The sequence below is a fragment of the Thermomyces lanuginosus genome (genome assembly GCF_041956635.1).
Source record: "Thermomyces lanuginosus strain ATCC 200065 unplaced genomic scaffold VTN49scaffold_19, whole genome shotgun sequence".
Taxonomy (NCBI): Eukaryota; Fungi; Ascomycota; class Eurotiomycetes; order Eurotiales; family Trichocomaceae; genus Thermomyces; species Thermomyces lanuginosus.
The window spans coordinates 462,472-485,573 of record NW_027192353.1 but is presented as its reverse complement, the minus strand read 5'-3'; the positions used below and the strand labels follow the sequence as shown (position 1 = coordinate 485,573).

The following is a 23,102-nucleotide window of genomic DNA, read 5'->3' as shown; positions in this document are numbered from 1 at the left end:
TCCATTTCTAGGGTTAAGGAATCGGGGCGAGTTATGCGAATACCAACGTACATTGGTCGGCGAGTATTTCACGAGGCTCGAACGAGACAAATGTTCGCAAAGTTCACCCTGGTCAGTGGTACTCTGGCCAGGTTGATTGGATTGATCGATGTGCTTGCACCGTTTCACGCCAATTGCAAGGGACCCTGATCTTTACATGCCAGTCCATTTACAAATCGCGTTGTCGGGCCAAATACCCCTGCTTTATCGATGGCCAGACCAGGAGCTCTATCTCATGCCCTGAAACGGCAACGGGGTGTGATGGGTGGAAAGGTCGCAATGATGATCGTACGATTCGTTTAATTTTAACTGATCTATGGACAGAAAACGGAGGAGGACGAGGGCCCGGCGCGGCACTGGAGACTTGTATTTGGAAGCCTACATCATAGCAAGCATTATATGCTTTTACTCCATAGTTCGCTTTAATCACTCTCCGGGACGCTGGCCGTAGACGACATATCTGCAGGTGCCATCTGTGGTTAGTCTCATACCAAGAGTTATGTTTCTTGAAAGCTAAGAAGATACTCACAAGTCGCCTATCGTGTGAACACCGCGGTTTCGACCGTCCGCCCGGGCCCTACTGGCAAGAGCAATGACTTCTTCTCTTGTCCACTCCTTGTACCGCGTCAAAGCCGCCAGCGCTCCGGCCTCAAAGCCGGCTTCAACCACGACTTGCATCCAGGTGCCGATTTCTTTCTGTACGAGGACGTCAGTTACTTCTGAGAGAAAAAGAGAAGGGAACGAACTAACAAAATGACGATCCTTTGGCCACACTCCGTAGGGTACTTGAAACTTCTTCACTTGGATGTTGACAAAGCCAGCATCTTTGAACCACTCCTCCAATTTGGGCCCCGGACGGACTTCATAACCCGCCTTCTCAAAAGCTCCATACACTTCGTCGTAGTACTTTTGGAGACCAGTACCGTTGAGACTGCCATCTTCCGAGTAGGGGTAGCCGTCCCAATCCTGAAATTCGACCCAGCCACCGGGCTTGACTGATCTGTATTTTGTTAGAAGGTCAAGAATGATAAAAGGGAAGGTTATAACTTACCTATAACACTGCTTGATCAGCCTTCCAAAGTCCCTAATTGAGCAAACTAGATTTCGCGCATGGATAAAATCGAATGGGTTCTTCTCATATGCCCACTCCGACTCAATATCATCCACCAGGAACTTCACGTTCGGGGGAACCCTGCCAATGTGTGTCAGTCGAGCGTCTTGACTCCGAAACTTTGAATCGCACTGACAAAGTCGGCTGAGTTGGGCTCAGATCACAACCGATCACCTGGAAACAGTACATCCAGTCTCAACATATTGTCCATCTGAGGTTGTTCCCGAAAGTATTCTTTACCTCAGCCTGGGGGTGTAAATCCGCTACAATGAGTGAGCTCCCGTATCTCTCAACGGGAAAATACAGCAAACTTACCAAAATCGATAGCCCAGATACCGGTCCCAGTTCCCAGATCAATCACCCGTTGCGGGTTTTTTATAGGAGCAAGGTAGAGTTTTCGGTTTAGCACCTTAAGACAAAGCTCATGCGCCATGTCCAGGCGATCACTCTCCTGTTCATCGTTGGGGAGCAGGTACGCTATGGAGCTACGGTCAGTGCACGGATTTTAGGCAGTCAAGGAAATAGTCCAGCTCCTACATCCATCCCGATATCCATGATATCGACGACCATTCTCATGACGATACTCGAGCACCGAGGAGGTCAGTGATGCGCTGTATGACGATCTACATGTCAAAGCGCATGAGTGAGCATGGTTTGGATCTGGGGAGCCAGGTGTCATATCACATACAGTTCATCGCCATAAGATGAATCATTTTCATACTGTGCAAGTCAGCAACGCGCTCTGATGTACTGTAATAGGGGAATACCGTACCGAATTATCCACTTTAAAGTTGATGGGGGCGTTGTTTTTGGCTGTGGAGGTTGGCTGTTCCGTCACGGTAGAATCCTGCTTGGTCACAAGTTCGACAAGCCCTAATAATATACAGAGGTTGCGTATGCAGAGCTGGTTACAGCAACTAAAAGCCTTGTCACTTGATTCCCTGTAATCATCTTAACGCACTCGGTTCTTCGGCTCAGTATTTATACCCGCAAATGGACAAGCACTGGGCCTTAGTCCTCCGAGATTCTGAGGACATTCCTGCGCCTTTGCGAAAATGGCAATGGTGATTTGTCGTTTTGGGCTCATGGGTGACATGCATATCATCCATTCTTTGAGATTGAGCAGAGCAACTAGAGGCGTATGCGAATACCAACATTAGTCGGTGAGTTAGAGCAAGCCCAAGCATTCCGAGCATTCATCCCGACTCCCGGTACTCCGTCTAGCCCGATTGGGTACTGCGTCTGCACCGTTGTATGTCCCTTTGGAGGAACCCTGGTCTTTTGCACGTCACCCGTTACTTACTTGGCGGCAGGCCGAGGCACCTATGTCGCCAAAATCGGAATGCGGCAGTAGAGATTTATTTCCACGCATTACCCGATATGTCGACGAGCCAATCATACACTAGGCTTTCATGCCCTTGTTAATAGTATCTTGGACGATAGATTCGATGTCCATCGTTCGAACTCCATGAAATGGCCACTCGAGAAATTGAGTGCTGTAATAGTTCCTTGGGCGCTCCCATCGATCACCTCTTCCGGGGATGTTCCCCCCCTCTCCCAACTGTTTATGAGAATTCATTCGTCTGGCACGAGGCACGAGGACCCCACAAAGTCAATCCTCTTCGCCCTCAGAGTCCATGGGGACCCCGACTATCACTTCCTGGCTATACGAGAGTACTACTAATTTCTTTCAGAGGATCATTTTCCGATATCAGCCAGAGAATCCCTTCGTGGTTTCTGCTGCAGGACTGACTGTCCTCTTGCTCAAAAGTCGGCTGTCTATAGAATACGGTAAAGTGCAGCAGATGCATGCATTCAAAGAAAAATGATTATGGTGACAATAACGCGAATATCTGGGACTATTTCTGGAATTACTAGTAGGAGTTATTGGTGTTCCTGCAAGAACCGAGGGAAGTTGTTCGCTGCTGCCGCATGAAAACCATTTAGACAAACTACCGTACGAAACTTCCCTGTCTAATGCGCATATTGCGTCGTAACCAACATCAATCAGCCGCAAAGTGTCGCCAACGCAGGAGTGCTGGTATTGCTTCAATTTTTTTGTCAACGAACTCCAATACACTGAGCTCAGTTACCGCAGCTGAGCTTCAGCTGACATGAGTGACCAGTGTCAAGGGCGAGGATACTGCAAATGATTGCTTATGTTCAAACAACAGCTGCCGCATGATTGGGAAAAATTGTATATTTCCGAACCAGAATTACAATTTTGGTGGCATGGCCAGCTTGACCTGCCGTAGCATGACAAGAGCTGCTAGAAACCACTTCGTACTCAAATGTCTCCGGACGCAACATCATGGATATTGCAAGGATTGATAGCACCGCACGTTGTCAAAACTATGGACATGATGAACCCGCTCTCAAGTTGGACCGCGGAGTCCGATTCCAAATCAGAATCGTCGTGACATTAGCTTATCCCTTGCCAATGGTGTTTGAGACAGACAGATGCCAAAGATCATGTCTCATGCGAAGCGCTCAGTGGGATACACACTGCTGAGCGTTTTTCGAAGGATTATTCATCAGCGAGAAAATGAATGAGATTGACGCTCCATATCAAACTGTACGCTTATATAAAGAGAAAGAAATGATAAACTTTAGAGAACTCATTGCTTCGCAAAAGGGTAACAGCAATGCGATCACACGCCAACTCCAGGAGCGTCCTCTTCCCAGGGTAAGTGTATAAGCGTATATTGACCAGTATCAGCAGGAGTTTTCTCCTATTCACCATCCTGTGCGTTGGCAACTGCTCCGTTCTCCACCAGCAGGTTGACAATGTCCGTCCTTGCAGTCTCATGAGCAGCCTGGAGAGCAGAACCATATAGACCACCTTGTGCGTTAACATCAGCGCCCCTCTCCAGCAAGAGTTGCACAATCTCTATGTTTCCTTCGTAACAAGCAGCCTGGAGAGCAGTACCATATGGACCACCTTGTGCGTTAACATCAGCGCCCCTCTCCAGCAAGAGTTGCACAATCTCCATGTTTCCTTCGTTACAAGCAGCCTGGAGAGCAGTACCGTATTCACCACCTTGGGCATTGACATCGGCATCTTTTTCCAATAGTAGCTCAACCACTTCCATGTGACCCCTAACTGAAGCAGCCTGTAGAGCAGTACCGTATATACCACCTTGAGCATCGACATCGGCACCTCTTTCCAACAGTGCCTTAACTACCTCCGTGTGGCCCCTATGAGAAGCAGCCTGGAGAGCAGTACCGAATTTGCCACCTTGTGCGTTGACATCAGCACCATGGTCCAACAGCATCTGTACAACTTCCATGTCCATATTGTCCCGATGCGCAGCAGCCTGGAGAGCAGTACCGAATTTGCCACCTTGCGCGTTGACATCAGCACCATGCTCCAACAGCATCTGCAGAACTTCTATGTCCATGTCATCCCGACTTGCAGCAGCCTGGAGGGCAGTTCCATATTGATCACCTTGTATGTTGGGATCGGCACCATGCTCCAACAGAAGCTGAATAATCTCTTTGAAACCAAAATGACACGCAGCGATGAGGGCACTTCCATACGGACCGCCCTGGATATCAACAGCGCCTTTTGACAACAGCAGCTGCACTAATTTTTGATCGCCGTAAGCAGAAGCAGTCTGAAGAGCAGTGCGGTGGTCGTCGGCTTGCGAGTTGACGTCAATGCCGCATTCTAGCAGCAGCTGTACAGTTTCCAGGGTGTTCATGTTACCAGCACAAGCGGAAACAAGAACGTTGCCATAATGGCCACCGTGAGCGTTGCCCTCAGCACCTCTCTCCACCAATAGCTTCACTACTTCCTTGTGGCCTGAAGAAGTAGCACCTTCAAGAGCATTGATGAACACTCCGCCTTGCACATTGGCATCAACATCCCTATCCAACAACATTCGAACAACCTCAGTGTGACCGCCACGAGCAGCAGCGGACAAAGCGTTGTCGTACCAGCCACCGTTTGCGTTGACATTAGCACCTCTCTCCAACAGTATTTGGACTATTTCCTTGTGGCCCTGATATGATGCAGCCCGGAGAGCTGTGCCATGTTCCCCATATTCTGCATTGATATCGATACCTTCCTCTATCAGCAGCTGCACCACTTCCTTATGACCCTCGTAAGAAGCTAGCTGAAGAGCGTTTCCATAAACTCCACGCGCGTTGATATCAGCACCTTTGTCCAACAATAGCTGCACAATATCCGCATCCCCCCTAGCAGAAGCGACCAGAAGCGGATTTTCAGCACGGAATTTGACATTGACATCAACGTCTTTCTCCAATAGCAGCCGCACTAACTCTATGTCGCCACTGTAACAAGCAGCCAGAAGCGGGTGGCCAGCCCTGGTATCAACGTCCCTTTCCAGTAGTAGCTGCACTACCTCCTTGTCGCCATTTTGGCAAGCAGAATCAAGGGGAGTGCCATAATAGGTGCTCCCTTCAGCATTAACATCAGCGCCGCATTCCAATAACAATTTGACAACCTCTGAATGACCCTCCCTAATGGCAGCTTGAAGGGGAGTGGCATCATAATGATTTCGCAGATTGATATCAGCACCTGCCTCCAATAGCAGCCGGGCTATCGTCGCGTGGCCTTCAGCAGAAGCCGCAAAAAGAGCATTGCCATAAGCGCCACCTTGAGCATTGACATCGGCTCCTCGCTCCAATAGCAGTCGCACTAAGTTCTCGTAGCCCCTAGCAGATGCGGCTTGAAGAGCGTTGCCATGTTCACCGCCTTGCGCATTGACATCAACGCCTTCCTTAAGTAGGAGTCCCGCCGTTCGCAGAAGACCGCATACCACTGCATAATACAGTGGAGCTGCCATCGGTTTATTTTCCCGCAGATATGGAACAACGGACAATTCAGGGTCGAAAAGAAGCCCCCAAACTCTATACGCTTGGTCTTGGTGGAGGAAGAAATCCAAGATGCTTTCTTGCACATCCTCTTCGGTCTCCGCAGCCTTCGCGTGGTCCGTCCAATATTGTGCTGAGTACTGCGCCAGCGGCATCCTGTCCTCTGAAACTGGAATTGGCTCATCCACGTAGGACAAGTACTCCATACAGATCATCGCCATCCTGCCGTGTGCTTTCGTCATGTCCAATCGACCTTGCCATCTACCCTTCTTCTCGGGATGAATCAAGAATTCTCTTGCTGTTTGATGGATGAACGATAACGTTGACTCATGCACACTGATAAAGTGACCACAGAGATTCTTGACGATGTTCTCAAACTTCCCTCTAGGCCACATACTGGATTCCAATGCGGCATACGAGTCGAACCGCCCTTTCTTCAACGCCAGTGTCAATGCCACATTCGCTTCGTCGAGGGTCAACGGGCGTGCCGCAGCCAGAACAATCTCGAGAAGAGTTTGCGTATGCAGTTCATTCTTGCTTCTCTGCAAGATCTTTTCGTATGCTTCGGATACTTCCGAAGGCAGGCCAGAAAGAAGTGCTTCAATGTCTGACAGTCTGCCGTATTCACTGGGGCTCTGCTCGATGATGTCGAAGGTAAGATGGAGCCACAGGTACGTGCGGTTTTCCATCCCCTTCAACTGCTCAGCAATCCGTCGACGGTCATCTTCGTCAAAATCGTATGCGATCTCGTCCACTTTAGCGTCAATCACTAAGTTGATCTCATCGCTAATCTGAGAAGCTTTGTCGTCACCGTCAAATCGAACGTAGGTCATAATGCGAGAAAATCTGTTGAAAGATGCCGCCAGGTCATCGTACGGACGACTGGTGATCAGAAATTTGAGCCTTGGTTGTAGACCAGAAGATTGCGAGTGTTGGTGGTAAAACTCCCTGAGCTTGTTGATGAGTTTCTGCCTCCCATCCGGATGGCATTCATCAAGGGCATCAAGAACGCAGACAATTTCACCAGCTTCTGGAGACTTGACACAGTTCATCAGTATTCTCCACAGCTCGGGGAAATTCCCGGTCAGACTCTTGCCATAATTCTTGTGGCTGGGCAGCGCATGTTCAATCAAGCCGCTTGTAGGAGCGTGCGTGAAAAGCTGGTGGAGGATCGCGCACAAGGCATTGGTGGCATACATGCGGTTCTCATCTCCGTCTTTGAAAAAGTAGTAACAGACAGTAGATGTCGCAACATTCGTGGACAGACGGCGTTCGTCTATTAATGCCCGTGATAGAACAGATTTTCCGCAACCTGGACCGGCGGAGACCCAGAGGAGGCCAGAGTCGCTACTCCGCCATTCAAGGAATCTATCATCCGCGAGGAACCACTCGCATGTCCCTTGCACCCTTGGTGGATTGAAGTCTTTATAACTCTGGTAGTCGGATGCCAGGTCTTGCAGAAGGTCTCTCTGCTTTTCATCGTCACTCAGCTTCATAGTGTCCCTCCGACTCGCTTCCAGAATCACCCGAATCTCATCGAGGATTGTTTGCGATTCCTGCATCTTTTGCAGTTCCATATCCCTGCTTTTCCGAATCTCCTCTGCTTCGAGAGGAGAAATGTAGCCACTGAAACGCTGACTCAGGCTCTCAATTTCTGCTACCTTGCCATCCCAATTGTTCCAACCAGCCACATTCTCCCATGCCCGTGAGAGCTGAGCCCGGGAGAGATGGCATATCACGCGAGCTTGGTACTCGAGTATGTGTGAGTAGAGCTTGGCGATGGGCTCCAAGAGCTCTTCATAATCCTTTCGACGTGCAGGCTGCAAGTAAGTCTTTTCAACAATCTGCCAGTAAACTTGAACATCTCCCAGTGAATTGAATCCCTTCAACATGGACACATTTGCTGCCACACCACTGCTGAGTAGCTACAAAGGTTAGCATCCTGCATAACGTCTGTGAGAAACATCTTGGCTCACCTACCGGAAGAAGAAGAGAAACGCCGGACCATGCTAACGCTGCATATGGCTGAGAGCTGACCACAGCTGAAACTATCGAATCGGACCAGATAAGAAACTTGACCATCTTCTCCGCCTGTTCTCGAATCTTCACATCCTTTCCCAACAGGGAAACTCGCCATTGCTTCTTGTCGCGATCGTCCAGGAGCCTGGTCACGATCGACTGAATTGACCTTGGAGACAACGGGTCTGAATCGCCATGCAGTGACGCCAAGTGCTTTGCGAAGTCGCTCACCAGGCCAGGCTCTCGAGCCTGAAGAATTTCGTAAGCTCGAGCCCAAAGATCGAGCTCCTCTTTGGGCCGAGGAAGGGCGACTTCTGTAGTGTTTTGTTGGGTAGCGGGGTCTAGATGGAGCGAGGAGGGAGGGGTATCTGGGGTAGATGAAGCAAATGCAGCCTGTCCCGGAGAGCTCTGGGAGGCGGGTCCCGTGGTGGAAGTCTGAGCCTGGTGGGGAACAGATGCCGTTGAAGACGCTGCATTAGGAACAACGTTGTCCGTAGCGTCTTCCGAGTTTTCAGTCTTCCTGCTCTTCCTGCCCGATCTGAACTTGGAAAATAACGTCATATTTCACGTAAATCTCACTCTCAATCCCGAGATCAGTGTGTTGCAGAAGTGCAGGTAAGCAGCAGAACGGGCCGTTGTCTGCTGAGAACAACGTAATTGCTTAAGTAGCCTCCGGTCAGAGCTACGGAACGAGAACGGCCATGCGAGCGATTTTAGCGCCTAGGATCACTCGTAGATCAGTTGCCGCGCCAAAAATTCAATACTACAAGCTCTTTAATTTATTCATCGAATCATCATTGCACACATTATTAACAATGGAACGTTGGTTTGCGGTTGATTGGAGACTTCCCTAATTGTAGGACCACCCCCATTTTCACTGTGCTCTGGCATTATTTGTACTGTGTCCTCCATACTCTCTACTAGACCATATTTAGTTAGAGGAACTTGGCATCTCCTTATCTCCACCGACTAAATATCTTTTTAGAATTTAGCGTCAAATATGCTCCGTAAAGGCACGAGTAGTTATTCCGTTTCAATCTGGCGTGAAATCATCTGAAGAATTCCCCGGACTTATCCTTTGTGTCGACCTTTGGAAGAGCAACATCCCGAGCAGCAGCTAGATTCCTTCCAGCCGAGTTCTCTCTGTAATCTTCGAAGATTTGCCAGGCATCACAATCTAATTGGGGGGGGGGTGTGCGGTTGGGCGCCAGCAGCAACTATGTCTTTGGGCATATCATCCATCCGCGTTGTTGAACCATTTGCTACCACTTTCAGGAGGTGCAAACGCCTTGATCCTTTTGCCTGTGGGGAACACTAACACCAGCGCCAAAATGTTGTTTCTTGTCAGCATCTGACAGAAAGCGGTATGCGACAGAGCGGGTTGCCGCCTTTCCATTGTTGGGTAGATCATCTGCCCCTTCGAAGGTTCCTTCAGAGTGATCATCGGGTAGATGGCTTCCGGCGCTGCCTTTCTCACCCACCACCGTTTCCTCAAGTGATCCATGCCATTTTTTCTTCGCATTGTGCTCAGCAATTTTCATGATATGCCACAGGCATAGTTGCTGCTGTACCTGTGGAAAGACTTCGCTACATGCGTTCTTACATGCTTTGCTGTAATCTGTCACGATGACTTGCGGCTCAGGAATGGGGTTCTCGAGAAGAATTGACCTTAGACACTCCAAAACCCACGCGAAGGTCCATTTCCTTTCGTCGCTGACCAAGCAGTACGCCATGTTGAATGTTGTATTCAGCGAAGTAACGCCGCGAACTTGCAGCAATGGCATATCGAACACATTGACCTTGTATGTGCAATCCAGAGTCCACACTTCCGGATTGCTCTTCCAGAGGTCGACGCAGAACGGATACGTCCAGAGGACCCTATCGATCTTTCCGTTCGGACTGTTGTTCTGACGGTGTATTTGAGTATTACACCGTCGGTCGTCGTCAAGCGGTCTTGGAAAATCTGAGTCGGCGTTAACACCCACAGCACCTCTTTCCGATGCAACGCAACAATATTTTCGACATCCTTCTGTACGATTGCGATGCCTGGAAAATCTTTCAGAACTGCTGAGAGAATCCGGCTGGAATCCAGTTGCTGCCCGGCATATTGCTGTATGCGTTCGACGACTGCGGGCGTTGGACGGTATCCAGGAAGGAAATAATCCTGATTTGGGGGCCAATGGGATGATTGTGACTGGCGTTCTGAATCTTGAACTCCCACATGTTTGCTCGCTTTTTGAAGACCGCCTTCGTCTTCCAACCGCAGTCTCCCCGACGGCCCTTGGTATTCCTTTTTATGGCTACTGACGGTATCCCCCAGCCGTAGTTGCACGCCAGATCATACTGTAGATGATCCTGAGCTTAGAGGCCTTGGCACTCAACCGCACAACTCCCCAAATTAAGCTTTGCACACCCCATGCCCCTTGGTGCTAGGGCACGCGTCGCGGATCACGCGGGAGAACTTTTGACCGCAGATGTAGAACATCCTAAAGGATCTCTGTGTTTCTTCTCGTATTTGGAGACGAAGCCGTCATACAGTCCTATGTAGCAGTCACTGCTTTTGCTTCCCGTGCTCACATCAATTTACTGGCTTTCAAATTTGGGAACAGTTCAAGGAAGTAATTACTCGGTACGGAGTACAAGTACTCGTCAGTACTACTCTACAGCAGAGGCGTCGAATCCTTCAACTCTGCTCAGGCGCGTTTCACCTTTTTCTCCCCGCAGATTCGCCGAAACTCTATAGTGCGTTCAACATGGGAGGCGCTTCCCGGGAGTCCTCTGCCGCGATTCCAACGCCTGCCGTCCAACCAGCGCAGAATCAGGAGCCCTCCATCCATTTGCGGAGCGCATTGCGAGCTCGACCGGTGGCCCGACCCAAGAACACGATCATTCAGTATGAGAGGCGCCAACGAGAGTTTAAGGGATGTAAGAGGGACGCTGCCATCCTGCAGTTGGAGTATTCGCGCTATCCTCTCTGGTCTGGCGCGGTGTTCGCCAGAGAAGATTACCGGGGATTCGCTGACGCGATGCGGCTCGCACATGCCTAGACTAAGCAGCCGTACGAGGTGTGCCTCTGACAAACGATACCGCTGCTGGCAGATCAGCTGCGGGCCCTCCAGCAGGAGCAAGCAGCGATGCGAGACAGCATGGCCGCCGAGCTGGCAGATCTGAAGGCCGAGCTCAGAGGACGGCTCACAAGGGTCGAAGAAGAGTTGGCGAACCAAGGGGCAAATCTGCGATCTCTCGTCCACCGTCTCGCAGATGTACCGGTGCTGTACTTTCCCTTCCGGACCCTGACAGCATCATCTGCTGGTGGTCACGGCCCGGACCCAGAACCAGCGGCAAAGGTACCGAGGAACCCGGGGCCCACGGCGGTCGACGGCAGTGACGGTGCTCAAGTGGGGGTTCTAGAAGGCGCCCAGCGGACGGACGATGCGACAGAGCCCATGCCGGGGGAAAGCGGTTCCTTCGTCGGAGTCAGTGCCTACGTACCCGGATGTCCCGCACCATCCGAACGGTGCGGGATCTGTGACGGGAATGGACCGAGGGCCTGAACGGCGGACCCTCAATTGTCAGCCTCAACCAAGCATACCAGGCGAAGTGACGATCCGCCGAAACGGAACGCCAATTCTACAGCCGGTGGCGAGAGATCATCGATGAGGTCTACCGGCGACATCGGGAGACCAACTGCGGCCTGGAGACCGCCATGGAGAGAGCTCGAGCGTTACCGGTAGAAGGTCTAAATGTTCTCTGCATGCGCTCTCCCTGCGGTTCAGAGAAGAGAAGCGGCGGCGGGCTCGCGCCGAAGCGAGGTCTTTGGAGGGCAACTGAACGGAAGGTTATGGGAGGGACCATTGGATCCATCATGATGATGACGGGCTGCACGCGTGTAGTTTATTTCTGTTTCTTTTTCTTTCTTGGCCAGATGTTTGTACATAGACCAGCATTGTAGGCGTCAACCTACCGCTCAAGATCGAGACATTGGGTTCATGGCAAGATACGAGCATATTTATTTATTCTGTAGGAAAGAACAGGGCAACGAGGGCCCCCCATTAGCCCAGATTGCCGGTGGTGGCTACGCAATCGTGGAGACATTCTCAGCGCAAGTGTGCTGGTTCTTGCATACGAGACACCGTAAATCCCAATACATTCACCCTCGGACGGGAGCGGTTTTCCTTGGCCCTCGCCGGCTGTGACTCGTACCTAAAAACTGTGACTTATTACGCTCCAAATAACGGGGTTATTCGGGAGGTTCGCAGCAAATAACGGAGATCTTTGGGGGAGGGTTGGGGCATGTGACCTGTGACTCGAGCTGTGAATGCTTCATCCGATAGGTAGGTACACCACTTGCCAGGAGGCAAAACTGCATTGCTCGACCCAGAGGAAAGTACAGTAAACCCAGTCGATGAGACGAGCTTGCTGAATCAATCCAATTGGCTGCATGAACCAAATTCGCTGCGTACATGCCGTTCCCCCCTTCGAGATGTCAGCCCCCTGGCTGAAGACGAAGTTCGTCCCGTCGGTATCGGAAGCCGACCTCGGCAAGTAAGTAACGTGAGTTTGCAACACGGGAGATGGTCATGAACGAAACTCGAGCATTTCTTTTCTCAAGTACAGATCTTACTAGCTATGCATTGGGAAAATCGCTCTGGGAGCAGCTTCTATAACTCTCATATCCTACTTCCGGGCGGACGTTCCGCTTCCCACGTAAACCGAACCTTTTTTTTTAACCATATTTTTTCTAGGAGGATAATAATTGCCTGCAGATATAGCTCGAGACGCCCTGTTTGAAAGTCGTTTTCGAAGCAATGGTCCGGGATCGCAGAGCAATATAACTATAGTTTGTCTTGGAAAATACTATATTTCGAATCTGTCACTCGCCAGGACGATGACCCCTGAAACATTGTGGGAGTAGCACTGGTAAGTTGAGTTCATAACTATATAACTTTCAGGGTCATACATTTCAACACCGTCGAGTGCCAATGCAGGGTGCTAGTACCGTCCATGACAACTACCTTGAGAGTACCTACTGAATGTGTGGAATCATTGATATTTTCGTCATCAGAGTCCTGACAGCCTCGACAATGGCCCTGTATACAGCGGTTGAGTACTATTTGCCAGATCATTCCTCCGGTGATTAGCGTGCAAAAGGTTCTCGCAGGAAAAATGCCTATTCTTATCCCCCTTTTATGCAAATGCGGGTAACTTGCAAGTTGCTCCATGTCGACAACTGCAAAGTACGAAGCGTCGGATAAGACTCGGACCCAACAGCGCGGCTTCATCGGCCTCATGAGAACAAAAAGAGTAATCTTCAATCTACAATTTAGTGATTTCGGACAGAAGACGTTTCCTGTTGACAGACGAAATCAAGGTAAAACCATATCGAAATGAGATAGTAGACGTCAATTTATTAGGGCCTTCATCCACAACCACTAACAACTCGAGCTAGTGCTCGCAGCACTTTAGTAGCTCTATAATAGTTTTTTTTCAGCCACCTCAATTCCTAAAACAACACCGGACTCCCCAAGACTCATTCAATGACAAACTGCCGCGCCATTTTATATCAATCGACGGTCTTGCTGCGCCTCAGGACCCACGGCGCGATTGACGGATTTGTTGCGATAGTCGAATAACTGATACGGCACGAGGTCAGGTACCGTTCAATTGCCGACGCAAGAGAAAAGCTTGTTTGTGTGTACTGGCAAAAGCGCATGTCATGGAGACGCCCCCAACACGTCTGCCATCAGTAAATCAGCTTTGCAGTTACTGCGGCTTCTTTCCCGGCGAAGCGGCAGCCGGCATAAACCGCCTAGTATCCGTCGAGTCATAGGCCTGGCGCACAAAACCCTTGAATCCCTCCCAAGCCTGGCGCAACTGGGGCGGAGTGCTCTGGTGGGAGATGACGGTGTCGATGCGCGCGGTCGCATGGGCCACGGCTTTCTGGACAAAGGGGCTCGTGGCGTACCGGGTGCGGAAGAACAACGAATAGATGGCGAGCAGGATCCAGCTGCCCCGAGAGAAGGTGAGTGCAGCCAGCATGAGGCGAACGAGAATGGCCAGCTCCAGCGAGCCAACCAGCTCCATGCCGTAGTCATAGTATTCCCGAACGAACCGACCAAGCTTTTCGGCCAGCGGCGACTGTCTTCCCGAACGAGAGGCGTCACCAGGTTGCAGGGTAGGCAGCAGGGTGGTGCGGGTGTAAGTAGCTACGTGGAAAACCGAATATATGCCGAACGGGAACAGGGCCAGGCCGACTTGACGAGAGTACAGCCATACAAGAGCCAAGGCTGACCGACAGGAGATTGTGCATCAGCATGCCACTGGTACAAAACGACGGGGAAATCAGAGGGCGATTCCTACCGAGGTATCGCACGTTCTCATCACTCAGCAACTTAATGGCGATCTGAAGCGTAGTGCCGTTCAATTTGCCGTAGACAAAGTGCTGTCTGTGGACCACAATGCCGTACGTGAAAGCGGCCATGAGGAAACCCAGACGATACGCGACCATTGCCGGGGGTGAGTAGTAATTGAAAAAAACATAGGACAGCGTGTAGCGGAAGACAGACAGAAGAAGAATCGCATGGCTATGATCGTATCAGTAGAGCTATTCCCCGGAACGAATCGTGATACTCGAAATCAAAGCCGTGGAATATCCTAATGGATCGAGGGCAGGTATGCGATAGCGGGCGCGTGGACAGCAACGTACCCTACAAACCAGGCAAATCTATGATTCCATCGGTTAGTGTGCACAGGTAGCTTCTCTGGAGAGATGAGCTTCCAGGGACATACTGCATCGTCTGAGCCAGCGCTTTGAGCCTCTCACCCAGAGGCAGGTGTGCAGCGGGCGGGGGAGCCATGATGATGACGGACAGCAGGGGCGTCAGAGCAGCAAGGACTTGTCAATGCTTGTTTGCACAAGCACTTGAGCAAAGACAAGGGGCAATCTGTCAATATTGAAAAGACCAGGGTGGCTGGCGCCTGTGATTGAGAACACCGGTTTGTGGACTCTAAGCTGCCATTGGTCCGCATCATCGCCGAAGTCATCATTATCCGCCAGATTATGTAAGCATCTGAACCCTGCCGTCGGAACGCCAGTTGACAATTGACAGAAACTTTGCAGGGGGAAGCATGGCCGCATCCGTCGTACAGCGGTTGATTGATAGACATCCCTGGATTTGTTGAATTATGCCATTTGTCGCTTTCGGCGTAGTAAAATCGGTCAACGTACAACTCGCAATGACAGGTGAATGTAACTACGGGTTGCAATGCATGGCTGAAAGTAACTCGAGCCAGCAAGATGCAATTGCTGAAAGCAACAAATCTACAGCTACAAAAGACACAGCAAAGAGCAGTTAGACAATATACTATTGCGGACACAGCAGAAAAGAGAGAGAGAGGCACGACGACACGACACAAGCAAGGTATAACATGGACCAAAAGATACATGACAAGAAAGGAAAGATAGAATGATCGAACGATGGGCAGAAACGAGAGAAATCTGGCGCCATCGAGCCATCTCCGTCAGGAATCGAGACCTTCCCCCCAGCGCAATATAAACACCGGCTGTGTTCTTCTCGTCAACCCCGTATTAAAAAAAAAAGAACCCGTCTTCCCTTTTTGGGCTGTCCATTTTCGTTGGTCGGCCCGCCACAAACTTGCAAAGTCATTACCAGGAAATAAAAAAAAGTAACGCGAGAGAGATCAAAAACGAGAGAGGAAAATAATATAGAAACAAAGAGAGGATACCACACTCAAGTGGCTGACGAACGCAAGGCGACTGTAATTGGAGAGGTCGACCAGCAAAGAAACACGCACAAGGAACCAGGGAGGTCGTCGCAGTCTAAGGTTCAAGAGGCATGCACATGGGCTCGGCGAGCAGGCTGCTAACGCAGGGAGAACGGCTTCCGCTTGCTCTTTTCTTCGAGCGGTCGTCCACTCTCGAGGCGTGCCTTCTTTTCCTCGAGCTCTTGTCTCTGCCGCTCTAGTTGCTCCTTCATCTCGCGATGACGAGCATACAATTCGTCCTCGCTCTGCTTCAGCTTGCTCTCTTTCTCGCGCACCTTCTGCTCGAAGACTGCCTTCATTTCGGCCTCCATCTTGGCGAGCTTCTGCTCGTGCAAAGCGCGCTCCTCCTCTTGCTTGACCGCCGGGTTGATCTCCTTGAACACACTTGGGTCCTGCGCGACACCCATCTGGGTAAGCTTCTCCGATCGGTAGTTCTCGTACAGGACGTTGTTGGTGTGCTCCTTGAGCTCCTCCATGTGGGTGCGGATCAGCATCTGGCGGAGCTTAACGAAGTCGCAGTGCTCCTCGTTGTCGACCTCAATGACGCCCCACGGGTATGCGCGGCCGCGGACCTTGCGGCCGTCCGGCGTGGTGACCTCAGTGTTGGCGCCAACGACGGCGAACGGCACCTTGGACATGATCTCCTGGTTCTCCGCGATGGTCTCCTCGTCGTCGAGCTCGTAGCGAGGACCCTCGAAGATCTGAATGGAGTGGTATTGGATGTCGGCGAGGATCTACGACCACGTTAGCGTTGGGTTTGTCGTGAGTATGGAGTTGATCATATACATACTCGCTGCTTGAACTGTGCAACCTCTTCATCGGTCAAGGTATCTGCCTTGGCGATGACCGGGATCAGGTTGACCTTGGTGTGCAGGCGGCGCATGACTTCAATGTCCAGGGGCTTCAGCGAGTGGCCCGTGGGCTGAATGAAGTAGACGCAGGCATGGACGCGGTTGTCCACAATGTTCTGGCGGTTGACCCGGTTCTCAGCCTCCAGATAGGCGTCAAAGCGCTGCTCAATGTTCTCGACGATTGGTCGCCACGAGTCATCGTTGTTGACAAAGTCACCGAATCCGGGAGTGTCGACGACAGTCAAGCGGAGGCGAACACCGTTCTCCTCGATATCCGCGCTGATCGATTGAATCGACACCGTCTTCGGGATGATGTCGTGGCTGGGGCTCTTGCGCTCCTTGGGGGGGTAGAGGGAAGTATTGAACAGGGTGTTGATCAAGGTGGACTTCCCGAGCCCGGATTCACCTGGAAGAGTGGCGATGGTTGAGCGGATCGGTTCGCAACGGCCGACTGGGAAGCGAATAACTTACCGACAACCATCACATTAAAGTTGAAGCCCTTGCGCACGCTCTTGCGATGCCACTGGTTGGGCAGGTTGGCGAAACCGACGTAGCCGGTCAACTTCCGGCGGACGACGTTGCGCATATCTGTGGCGGCTTGGGCGACGGCCTTGGGGTCCTTGGAGCTCACGGTCTGCGCATTCCCTTGAGCGCCCATGGGGTTGCTACGCTCCACAAAGGGCGAGGAAGGCTTGTTCGACGACGCGGAGGCGGGGCTCGCCTTGTCGGCGGGCGCCGTGGCGGAGCCATTGGCGGTGGCAGCTAAGCCCCAGTCAGCATACGGGACATCATCCATGTCGACGAGGCGGCTCGAAAGAAGACTTGGAGAAGGCAAGATGGCAGCCATGGTTCATCAGGAGAGTGGCGAGCAAGCAGCTGGAGCGATTCAGCGCGGGAATCTATCTAACCGAGCGCTTGTCCGTGTTCCGCGATCCGGCGAAGTAGGATGCCGCCGGTAATGTTTGGTACGGTGATACCACGGGCTCCGAGCTCTCCAACCACGGGTAGGAAGCTTCTTGCCTTGACCGCGTCGAAAACCGCGACGAATACCGGGGCGGAGCAAGCTTACCCATTGTATCAATCAGGGGACGGGATTAACGAACGAATGTCGGGGGAACGAAAGCAAAAGGAAAACGGAAACGAAAAAAAAAATCGTAGATTGAATCTTCTGGTCACGAGTGTTTTGTTAGCTGCGCGGTACCGCACGAAATTCAAACAGCAATGGTGCTTCCATCAACAGCAAGGAGAAGACAGGAATATCGAGCAATCTGGCAATGGAAAACGATTGAGATTGTCGACTTTAAAAAGGTCGCCGGCGGCCACAGAACGGGGGAGGTTGCGGACGGGGTAGCACTTACTCGGAACGAAGAGCAGAAAACAAACGAAGGTCAAGAATTATAAGTAGATCCAACACAGTCCGACGAGACCAGACAGTCAAGAACAGGACTGGCTGAGGGACGAGAAAGGACAACGTCAACAACGGAGAAGGGGGAAGTAGAGGAAATGTTGGGCCAGGAGAGAGAGACAAGAGACGGGCAGCCCTGAGAAACGGAGCCCAAGGGCCGATTGGCTGCTGCGTTAAGGGGGTTGTGGCCTGGGGAATCAATCAGGAGAAGCGCCGAGAACCCCTGTGATTGGTCCGTTTTATGGAAACGCTAGTGCGCGCTCTGATTGGCTGGCGGTGCTGCGAAAAGGAGAAACAGTGCTTCGGTCAGGAAGCCTGTCAAATCAGACAAGCATTGTGCTGTTAAATTAGGACTTGAATGAGACGAAGCCTCTGGAAAATGGATCTCAACGGCTCGTCACGAGATCACTCTTACAGCAATGCCTACTGAAACAACCTGCATGGTGATGGGGTCCATCTGCAAGCCCCGCGATGAGCATTCAACGTCCGTGCCACTTGCAAGGACAAAAAGTAGTTACAGAGGGGTGCTGCTGCTGGGATTGACATGAAAACGATGTGGACAAAAGTACCGCTGGGCTGTGAGGGTCAGACGAATCGTCTTCATTGCACGCGGCCCCCATAGCCATGATTTTTGAACTTTGTTGCGGACAAAGTTGAAAAGTTAACCACGGAAACCTCCCGCTGTGCTGACTCAGCAAAGAGAGCTCGATCGAAAGTTGACTGATGCCGACATGCAAAGATACTGGGGATCGAATTGCATATTTTTGTACCGTGCAGGTCAGTTGTTGACGAACCGCAACCTTGATCAGGCAACGGGAACCCGTGGTGGTCATTACGGCCACATTGTGTACCGGCCTAGTCGGATCTCAAACAGCACTTGCGTCGATTCACAACTGCTGTACCAACTACATGTCACATTCTCGTCCCTGATGTGCTCTACCGTCCACTCGGCCGGATTGCGTCTCTATGGACTGACAATGGGAGGCAAAGGTCTTTGAGAGCGACTCGGCAAAGCCGAACTTTTGATTCACCGTTTGGTGTTCCATTATGGCACCCCTCTGTAGCATGCAAAACCACGTGTAGCATCGTCTCACCGGAAATCCGTCACAAAGAGTTTAATGCTCTGTTTCGAGAGAATTGGCGTGCAGCACTATGATGGCTGCGATTAGCCGCGCTCGACAGTCGGCAAGCGCTTAGTGCTGCTGGCAACCGGTGATCTGAAGCTATGCCGTCGCAGGAAGTTCATTGGCAGGATAATGAATGTACTTATTGGATAGACCGGGGTAGTAAATGAGTTACTGCCGGTGCCGACAGGCGCCGGACCGTCCGCACCTAGAGTGTAGAATTAATATATATGCCTTTTACGGAGGGATTGTAGTCTGGATTTCCGAATTGGGCCCAGTTCAGCTCTTCCTCGATTCTAACACTCGATCTTCCGTGTTTTTTCCTCACCATCTCTGACAAGTACGTCAGCGCCATCGGAAGTTCCAATCAAGACCGCTGCCGGACTCCGGGTGACGAGGTTAGCAGTGAAGGTAGTTCATAGCCTGCAGATACTGTAGCACGCAGGAGTAATCCGGTGGCAACGCTCCGCCCGAAAGGCAGCATTGAGTATTTCCTGCTCGTCTCCTCGGCTGCCGATCGTCGTCTTTAATTAGGGTCCAGGCCGTAACTACGCAGAGAAATAAATTCCAGCTCCGTGTTCTGCCGATGTTATCGTTCAATAATCGGAGCTCTGCTAGAGCCCCTTTGAACGATCATGTTCGAATGGTCCTCCCTTCCGCATCGCGCATACTGGATCTGGAATGGCATTCCCACGCACCTGCTCGCTGCATCTGCCCTGTGAACACGGGCGGCGGTCAGTGGCCAGCATGCCGCAACATTCCGGACGACGAGGCTCCAATGCGACCGAGGATGACAGCGCAGGTCGACTCGGTAATGCCGGCGAATTCCGTCCACGGAGGAGTTCGGATCGCATTCTGATGTGCACGATGTCAGCAGAGGTACCTAGTACATATCATTGATCCCAGCCCGCCCAGAAGCTTTCGGATATATAGAGAGGCTGAGTGCGCCGAATGCTCTAGAAAAAAGCAGATTTTCAGCAGCGGCTGAGTCAAGACCAGAAGTGATGTGTGCAATGACTTTTAGCGCGCTGAACTCACTCATCGCAGTGAAGGGCTCTGAAGCAGGTTGGTACCATCAAGGGCCTATATACGCGATCAGGCCGACTCCGGTAGGGCCAGCAAGGTTGCAGCCGTGCTGGATAACCGCTGACTTTGATTGATCGCTTGCCAATGGCAGCAGTCCATCAACGATCAGCCCTGTCATTACGTCATCCAGCTTCTTCCCCGGTGGGACCGAAGATCTTCCGGAACCCATCGACCCACCGCCTCTCCGTGCGCCGGTGCATTCTCTTCACCCGTCACTCGTTCAGCAGGCTGTTAATCGAGCTAGAAAGGACATGTTTCCTTGTCGCGTTATGGAGATATCGGTGATAGGGGTGGATGCACGGACTTCTGGCATGCTCGTGGCGAGGCCACGCCATACCCCACCACATGGACGATGAAATTTCGGTGTCGATTGACCTGTTTGTCGACGCCATGGAAAACAAGGTAGAGCCATCAGTTGATCTCCGCGGAGGTCCGGATTGCCCACGTCGTGAACAGCGATGCCGGAAGTCTTGGACCTGATAATTCCCGGTCGCCGGCCGTCCATGCCGCTCGGTGTCACAGATAAGCGACCGAGTCCGGAATACTTATCAGATACCTCCCTATGGCTTTGGGCTGGGCCCGTGATATGCTGTGTGTCCGCATCAGGGGTGCGTGCCACGGGGTACATCTGTGGCCCCTATGGGGCCAATGGGTCTTTCTGCATACTGGGGTCGCCGGTCGCAGATGGCATGCTTTGGGCGAATGATGATTGGCATGCACATGGCGTGCGCCGGGCGGCCAGTGCTAGTGTTTTGGTTTTGATTTGTATGTCCGCAAGGTGAATGTGGTGCACGGAAAAAATAAATAAATAAAAAAAAAGAGAAAAAAAAAGTCGAGAGCAAGGGTTCGAGGCTTAGTACCATTGTTCCTAGGGAGTAAAAAATTAGGTCCGGACTCAGGAGAAATCATACCACGGTGAAATGTCAACCACCAGCAGTTGTCTTTCATGGCATCCCACTTTCGAATTAGAGTTGACCAACGCCAGATAATCTCCGATTGTTCTCCCGTCTCTACTGGTCCATTCGATTTTCCTTCACCGACTTATCGGATCCTCACTGCATGTGTAACAGGCAGTGTCCAGGAACGAATGCGATGAATGCGAGGAGTTACATTGAGGATAAATTGCATCACTCTGGAGTTGTGGATAATGGAGCCAGGAATCGAGGCACTATCTGCTGCCGTGATTTCCGTGCAAGCTGACCCAATCCTCCCGGGAGCTGGTATCAGTGGAGGTGCGACTTGCACCGCCCAGCCCCCATGGACGCCATGTTAACGGGCCTCCTCCGACGGTCTAGACTCAGCGTGGACCACGCACGGATTCGAGCGATCGACGGACAGGAGAACGCTCGAACACGAGGTTCAAAACACGACTTCTTGCGGAATTACCCCGCAATTCATCATGCGAGTAGGAAATACGTGCATAAACCCTGTGAGTCGACCGCCTTCATGGTCGGGCGCACGGGGCGAGAGTTTTCATGGGGTGCATTCGCCTCGACCAGGGCCTCGCAGGAATCGGTTAATGTTACTCGCTACAGGCGCATGCCGAGATCATGGGCCGCCGGGCCCTGGTTGATTTTCTGCGAGGATTGGGGACAGGGATCTCGAAGGGTCCTTTGCGACGGGGGTTCGTGCGGTCTGTTCGTATCATGCTCCTGAACCATCCGCCGAGCGGCCGGTCGTTCCGTACGAGCCTACCAGGGCATCCAAAGTATGCACCCGGAGGGGCTTCCTTGGGTCGTACCCGATACCGAGGACTATGAGTGACAATCAATGCGGGTGCAGGTCACAGGTGTAGTCGGGAGTCCGTTCTCCGGATTCCGTCCTCCAGCTTGCCCACGGGGAGTGTGGAAGACGGCTCCCCAATCAAGGCCGAGGGGCAGCTTAATAAATAGGTAGGTTACCGTTCTCCGTACACGGAAAGTGTTGAAGGTGATAAAGGGGGTGGTCCACTTCGCTTATCTCAAAGTTTGTCTTATCAGCCGTGGCTATGGCCGCCAAACGTCGGGGATGCGATGATGAAAGACGTCCACAGGAGGGGCCGTGCATGCGCTTTGATGGTAAACAATGCAAAGTCCTGGAGTCAGAGGGAGATGCCACAAAGCACCGGGACAAGAATGTTGGATGCATTCAAATAGCATCACATTCAAATCATGCATGCCATCCGTGTCATTATCAGCAAGATGATGATCGACCGCAGCTCTGGTGCCTCCGGGCCAATCAGCACCGCGCGAGCCAACTAGGTTCGATACGTTACAGCCACCACCGGCCTCGGTTAGCGCTGCGCGGAGAATTTGCCATGGATTTGCACAGATCCCCCATCGCCACCAGCGGTCCAGAGCTCGTCGGACGATGGTGTCCCAAGGGTCTCATCCCCAACCATGAGACATGCAGTGGGATGATGGGCAACAAAGGGGGGGGGAAAGTCAATTGCGGGAGAGACGGGATGTGGCTTCCCGATGAACATCTGCTTCCGTCCACGGTTTCGACGGGCGGACGATCATCAGATGTGATGACTACCATTTCGGAAGATATTTCGAATATTAGCTGATTGATCCTATCATCCTCCTCCCTAGTGACCGATAGACATGACAAAATTCCAAAATAAAAAAAAACATGCTTTTGGCTAGTGGCAAGGAGCCGCAACGTCGAGTTTAAAGTTTTTTTCTGGGCTGAAGACATCTCTCCGCCGGCCCTCCGTCTCATTCGCCTCTCGATGGTGGCCGGCCTGGCCGTCGGCGGATCGCGTGCGACCATTCCACCAACCACGGCTCGCACCTTGGCACCTGCAAGATACCAAGCACGCCATGGCGATATACCGTTGAAAAAAAAAAAAAAAAACGGGG

At 51.7% G+C, this 23,102-nt stretch overlaps 8 protein-coding genes across 8 annotated transcripts; 3 read left to right on the top strand and 5 right to left on the bottom strand.

Annotated features, from left to right (window-relative positions):
• Nucleotides 1-465: 465 nt before the first annotated feature.
• VTN49DRAFT_784 (uncharacterized protein) lies at nucleotides 466-2,237 on the bottom strand (the record flags this gene model as incomplete). Its single annotated transcript, XM_069416153.1, has 11 exons — nucleotides 466-499; nucleotides 569-735; nucleotides 841-1,039; nucleotides 1,091-1,231; nucleotides 1,287-1,324; nucleotides 1,391-1,413; nucleotides 1,466-1,627; nucleotides 1,688-1,773; nucleotides 1,839-1,870; nucleotides 1,923-2,054; nucleotides 2,112-2,237. 11 exons carry the CDS (start codon nucleotides 2,235-2,237, stop codon nucleotides 466-468), a joined length of 1,140 nt encoding a protein of 379 aa, XP_069271144.1.
• A 1,645-nt stretch (nucleotides 2,238-3,882) lies between these two features.
• On the bottom strand, nucleotides 3,883-8,569 carry VTN49DRAFT_783 (uncharacterized protein; the record flags this gene model as incomplete). Its single annotated transcript, XM_069416142.1, has 3 exons — nucleotides 3,883-3,992; nucleotides 4,092-7,914; nucleotides 7,970-8,569. 3 exons carry the CDS (start codon nucleotides 8,567-8,569, stop codon nucleotides 3,883-3,885), a joined length of 4,533 nt encoding a protein of 1,510 aa, XP_069271143.1.
• A 2,192-nt stretch (nucleotides 8,570-10,761) lies between these two features.
• On the top strand, nucleotides 10,762-11,742 carry VTN49DRAFT_782 (uncharacterized protein; the record flags this gene model as incomplete). Its single annotated transcript, XM_069416131.1, has 3 exons — nucleotides 10,762-10,933; nucleotides 11,108-11,525; nucleotides 11,604-11,742. 3 exons carry the CDS (start codon nucleotides 10,762-10,764, stop codon nucleotides 11,740-11,742), a joined length of 729 nt encoding a protein of 242 aa, XP_069271142.1.
• A 2,029-nt stretch (nucleotides 11,743-13,771) lies between these two features.
• On the bottom strand, nucleotides 13,772-14,865 carry VTN49DRAFT_781 (uncharacterized protein; the record flags this gene model as incomplete). Its single annotated transcript, XM_069416120.1, has 4 exons — nucleotides 13,772-14,295; nucleotides 14,369-14,592; nucleotides 14,715-14,732; nucleotides 14,798-14,865. The coding sequence occupies 4 exons, from the start codon at nucleotides 14,863-14,865 to the stop codon at nucleotides 13,772-13,774; spliced, it is 834 nt and encodes a 277-aa protein (XP_069271141.1).
• Nucleotides 14,866-15,891: 1,026 nt separating this feature from the next.
• On the bottom strand, nucleotides 15,892-17,717 carry VTN49DRAFT_780 (uncharacterized protein; the record flags this gene model as incomplete). The annotated part of the gene is made up of 4 exons (XM_069416109.1): nucleotides 15,892-16,527; nucleotides 16,584-17,050; nucleotides 17,116-17,406; nucleotides 17,714-17,717. The coding sequence occupies 4 exons, from the start codon at nucleotides 17,715-17,717 to the stop codon at nucleotides 15,892-15,894; spliced, it is 1,398 nt and encodes a 465-aa protein (XP_069271140.1).
• A 4-nt stretch (nucleotides 17,718-17,721) lies between these two features.
• Nucleotides 17,722-20,215, bottom strand: VTN49DRAFT_779 (uncharacterized protein; the record flags this gene model as incomplete). Its single annotated transcript, XM_069416097.1, has 4 exons — nucleotides 17,722-17,812; nucleotides 18,003-18,185; nucleotides 19,872-20,028; nucleotides 20,212-20,215. The coding sequence occupies 4 exons, from the start codon at nucleotides 20,213-20,215 to the stop codon at nucleotides 17,722-17,724; spliced, it is 435 nt and encodes a 144-aa protein (XP_069271139.1).
• Nucleotides 20,216-20,553: 338 nt separating this feature from the next.
• On the top strand, nucleotides 20,554-22,151 carry VTN49DRAFT_778 (uncharacterized protein; the record flags this gene model as incomplete). The annotated part of the gene is made up of 3 exons (XM_069416086.1): nucleotides 20,554-20,661; nucleotides 21,795-21,967; nucleotides 22,049-22,151. The coding sequence occupies 3 exons, from the start codon at nucleotides 20,554-20,556 to the stop codon at nucleotides 22,149-22,151; spliced, it is 384 nt and encodes a 127-aa protein (XP_069271138.1).
• A 95-nt stretch (nucleotides 22,152-22,246) lies between these two features.
• Nucleotides 22,247-22,807, top strand: VTN49DRAFT_777 (uncharacterized protein; the record flags this gene model as incomplete). The annotated part of the gene is made up of 1 exon (XM_069416075.1): nucleotides 22,247-22,807. One exon carries the CDS (start codon nucleotides 22,247-22,249, stop codon nucleotides 22,805-22,807), a length of 561 nt encoding a protein of 186 aa, XP_069271137.1.
• Nucleotides 22,808-23,102: the final 295 nt, after the last annotated feature.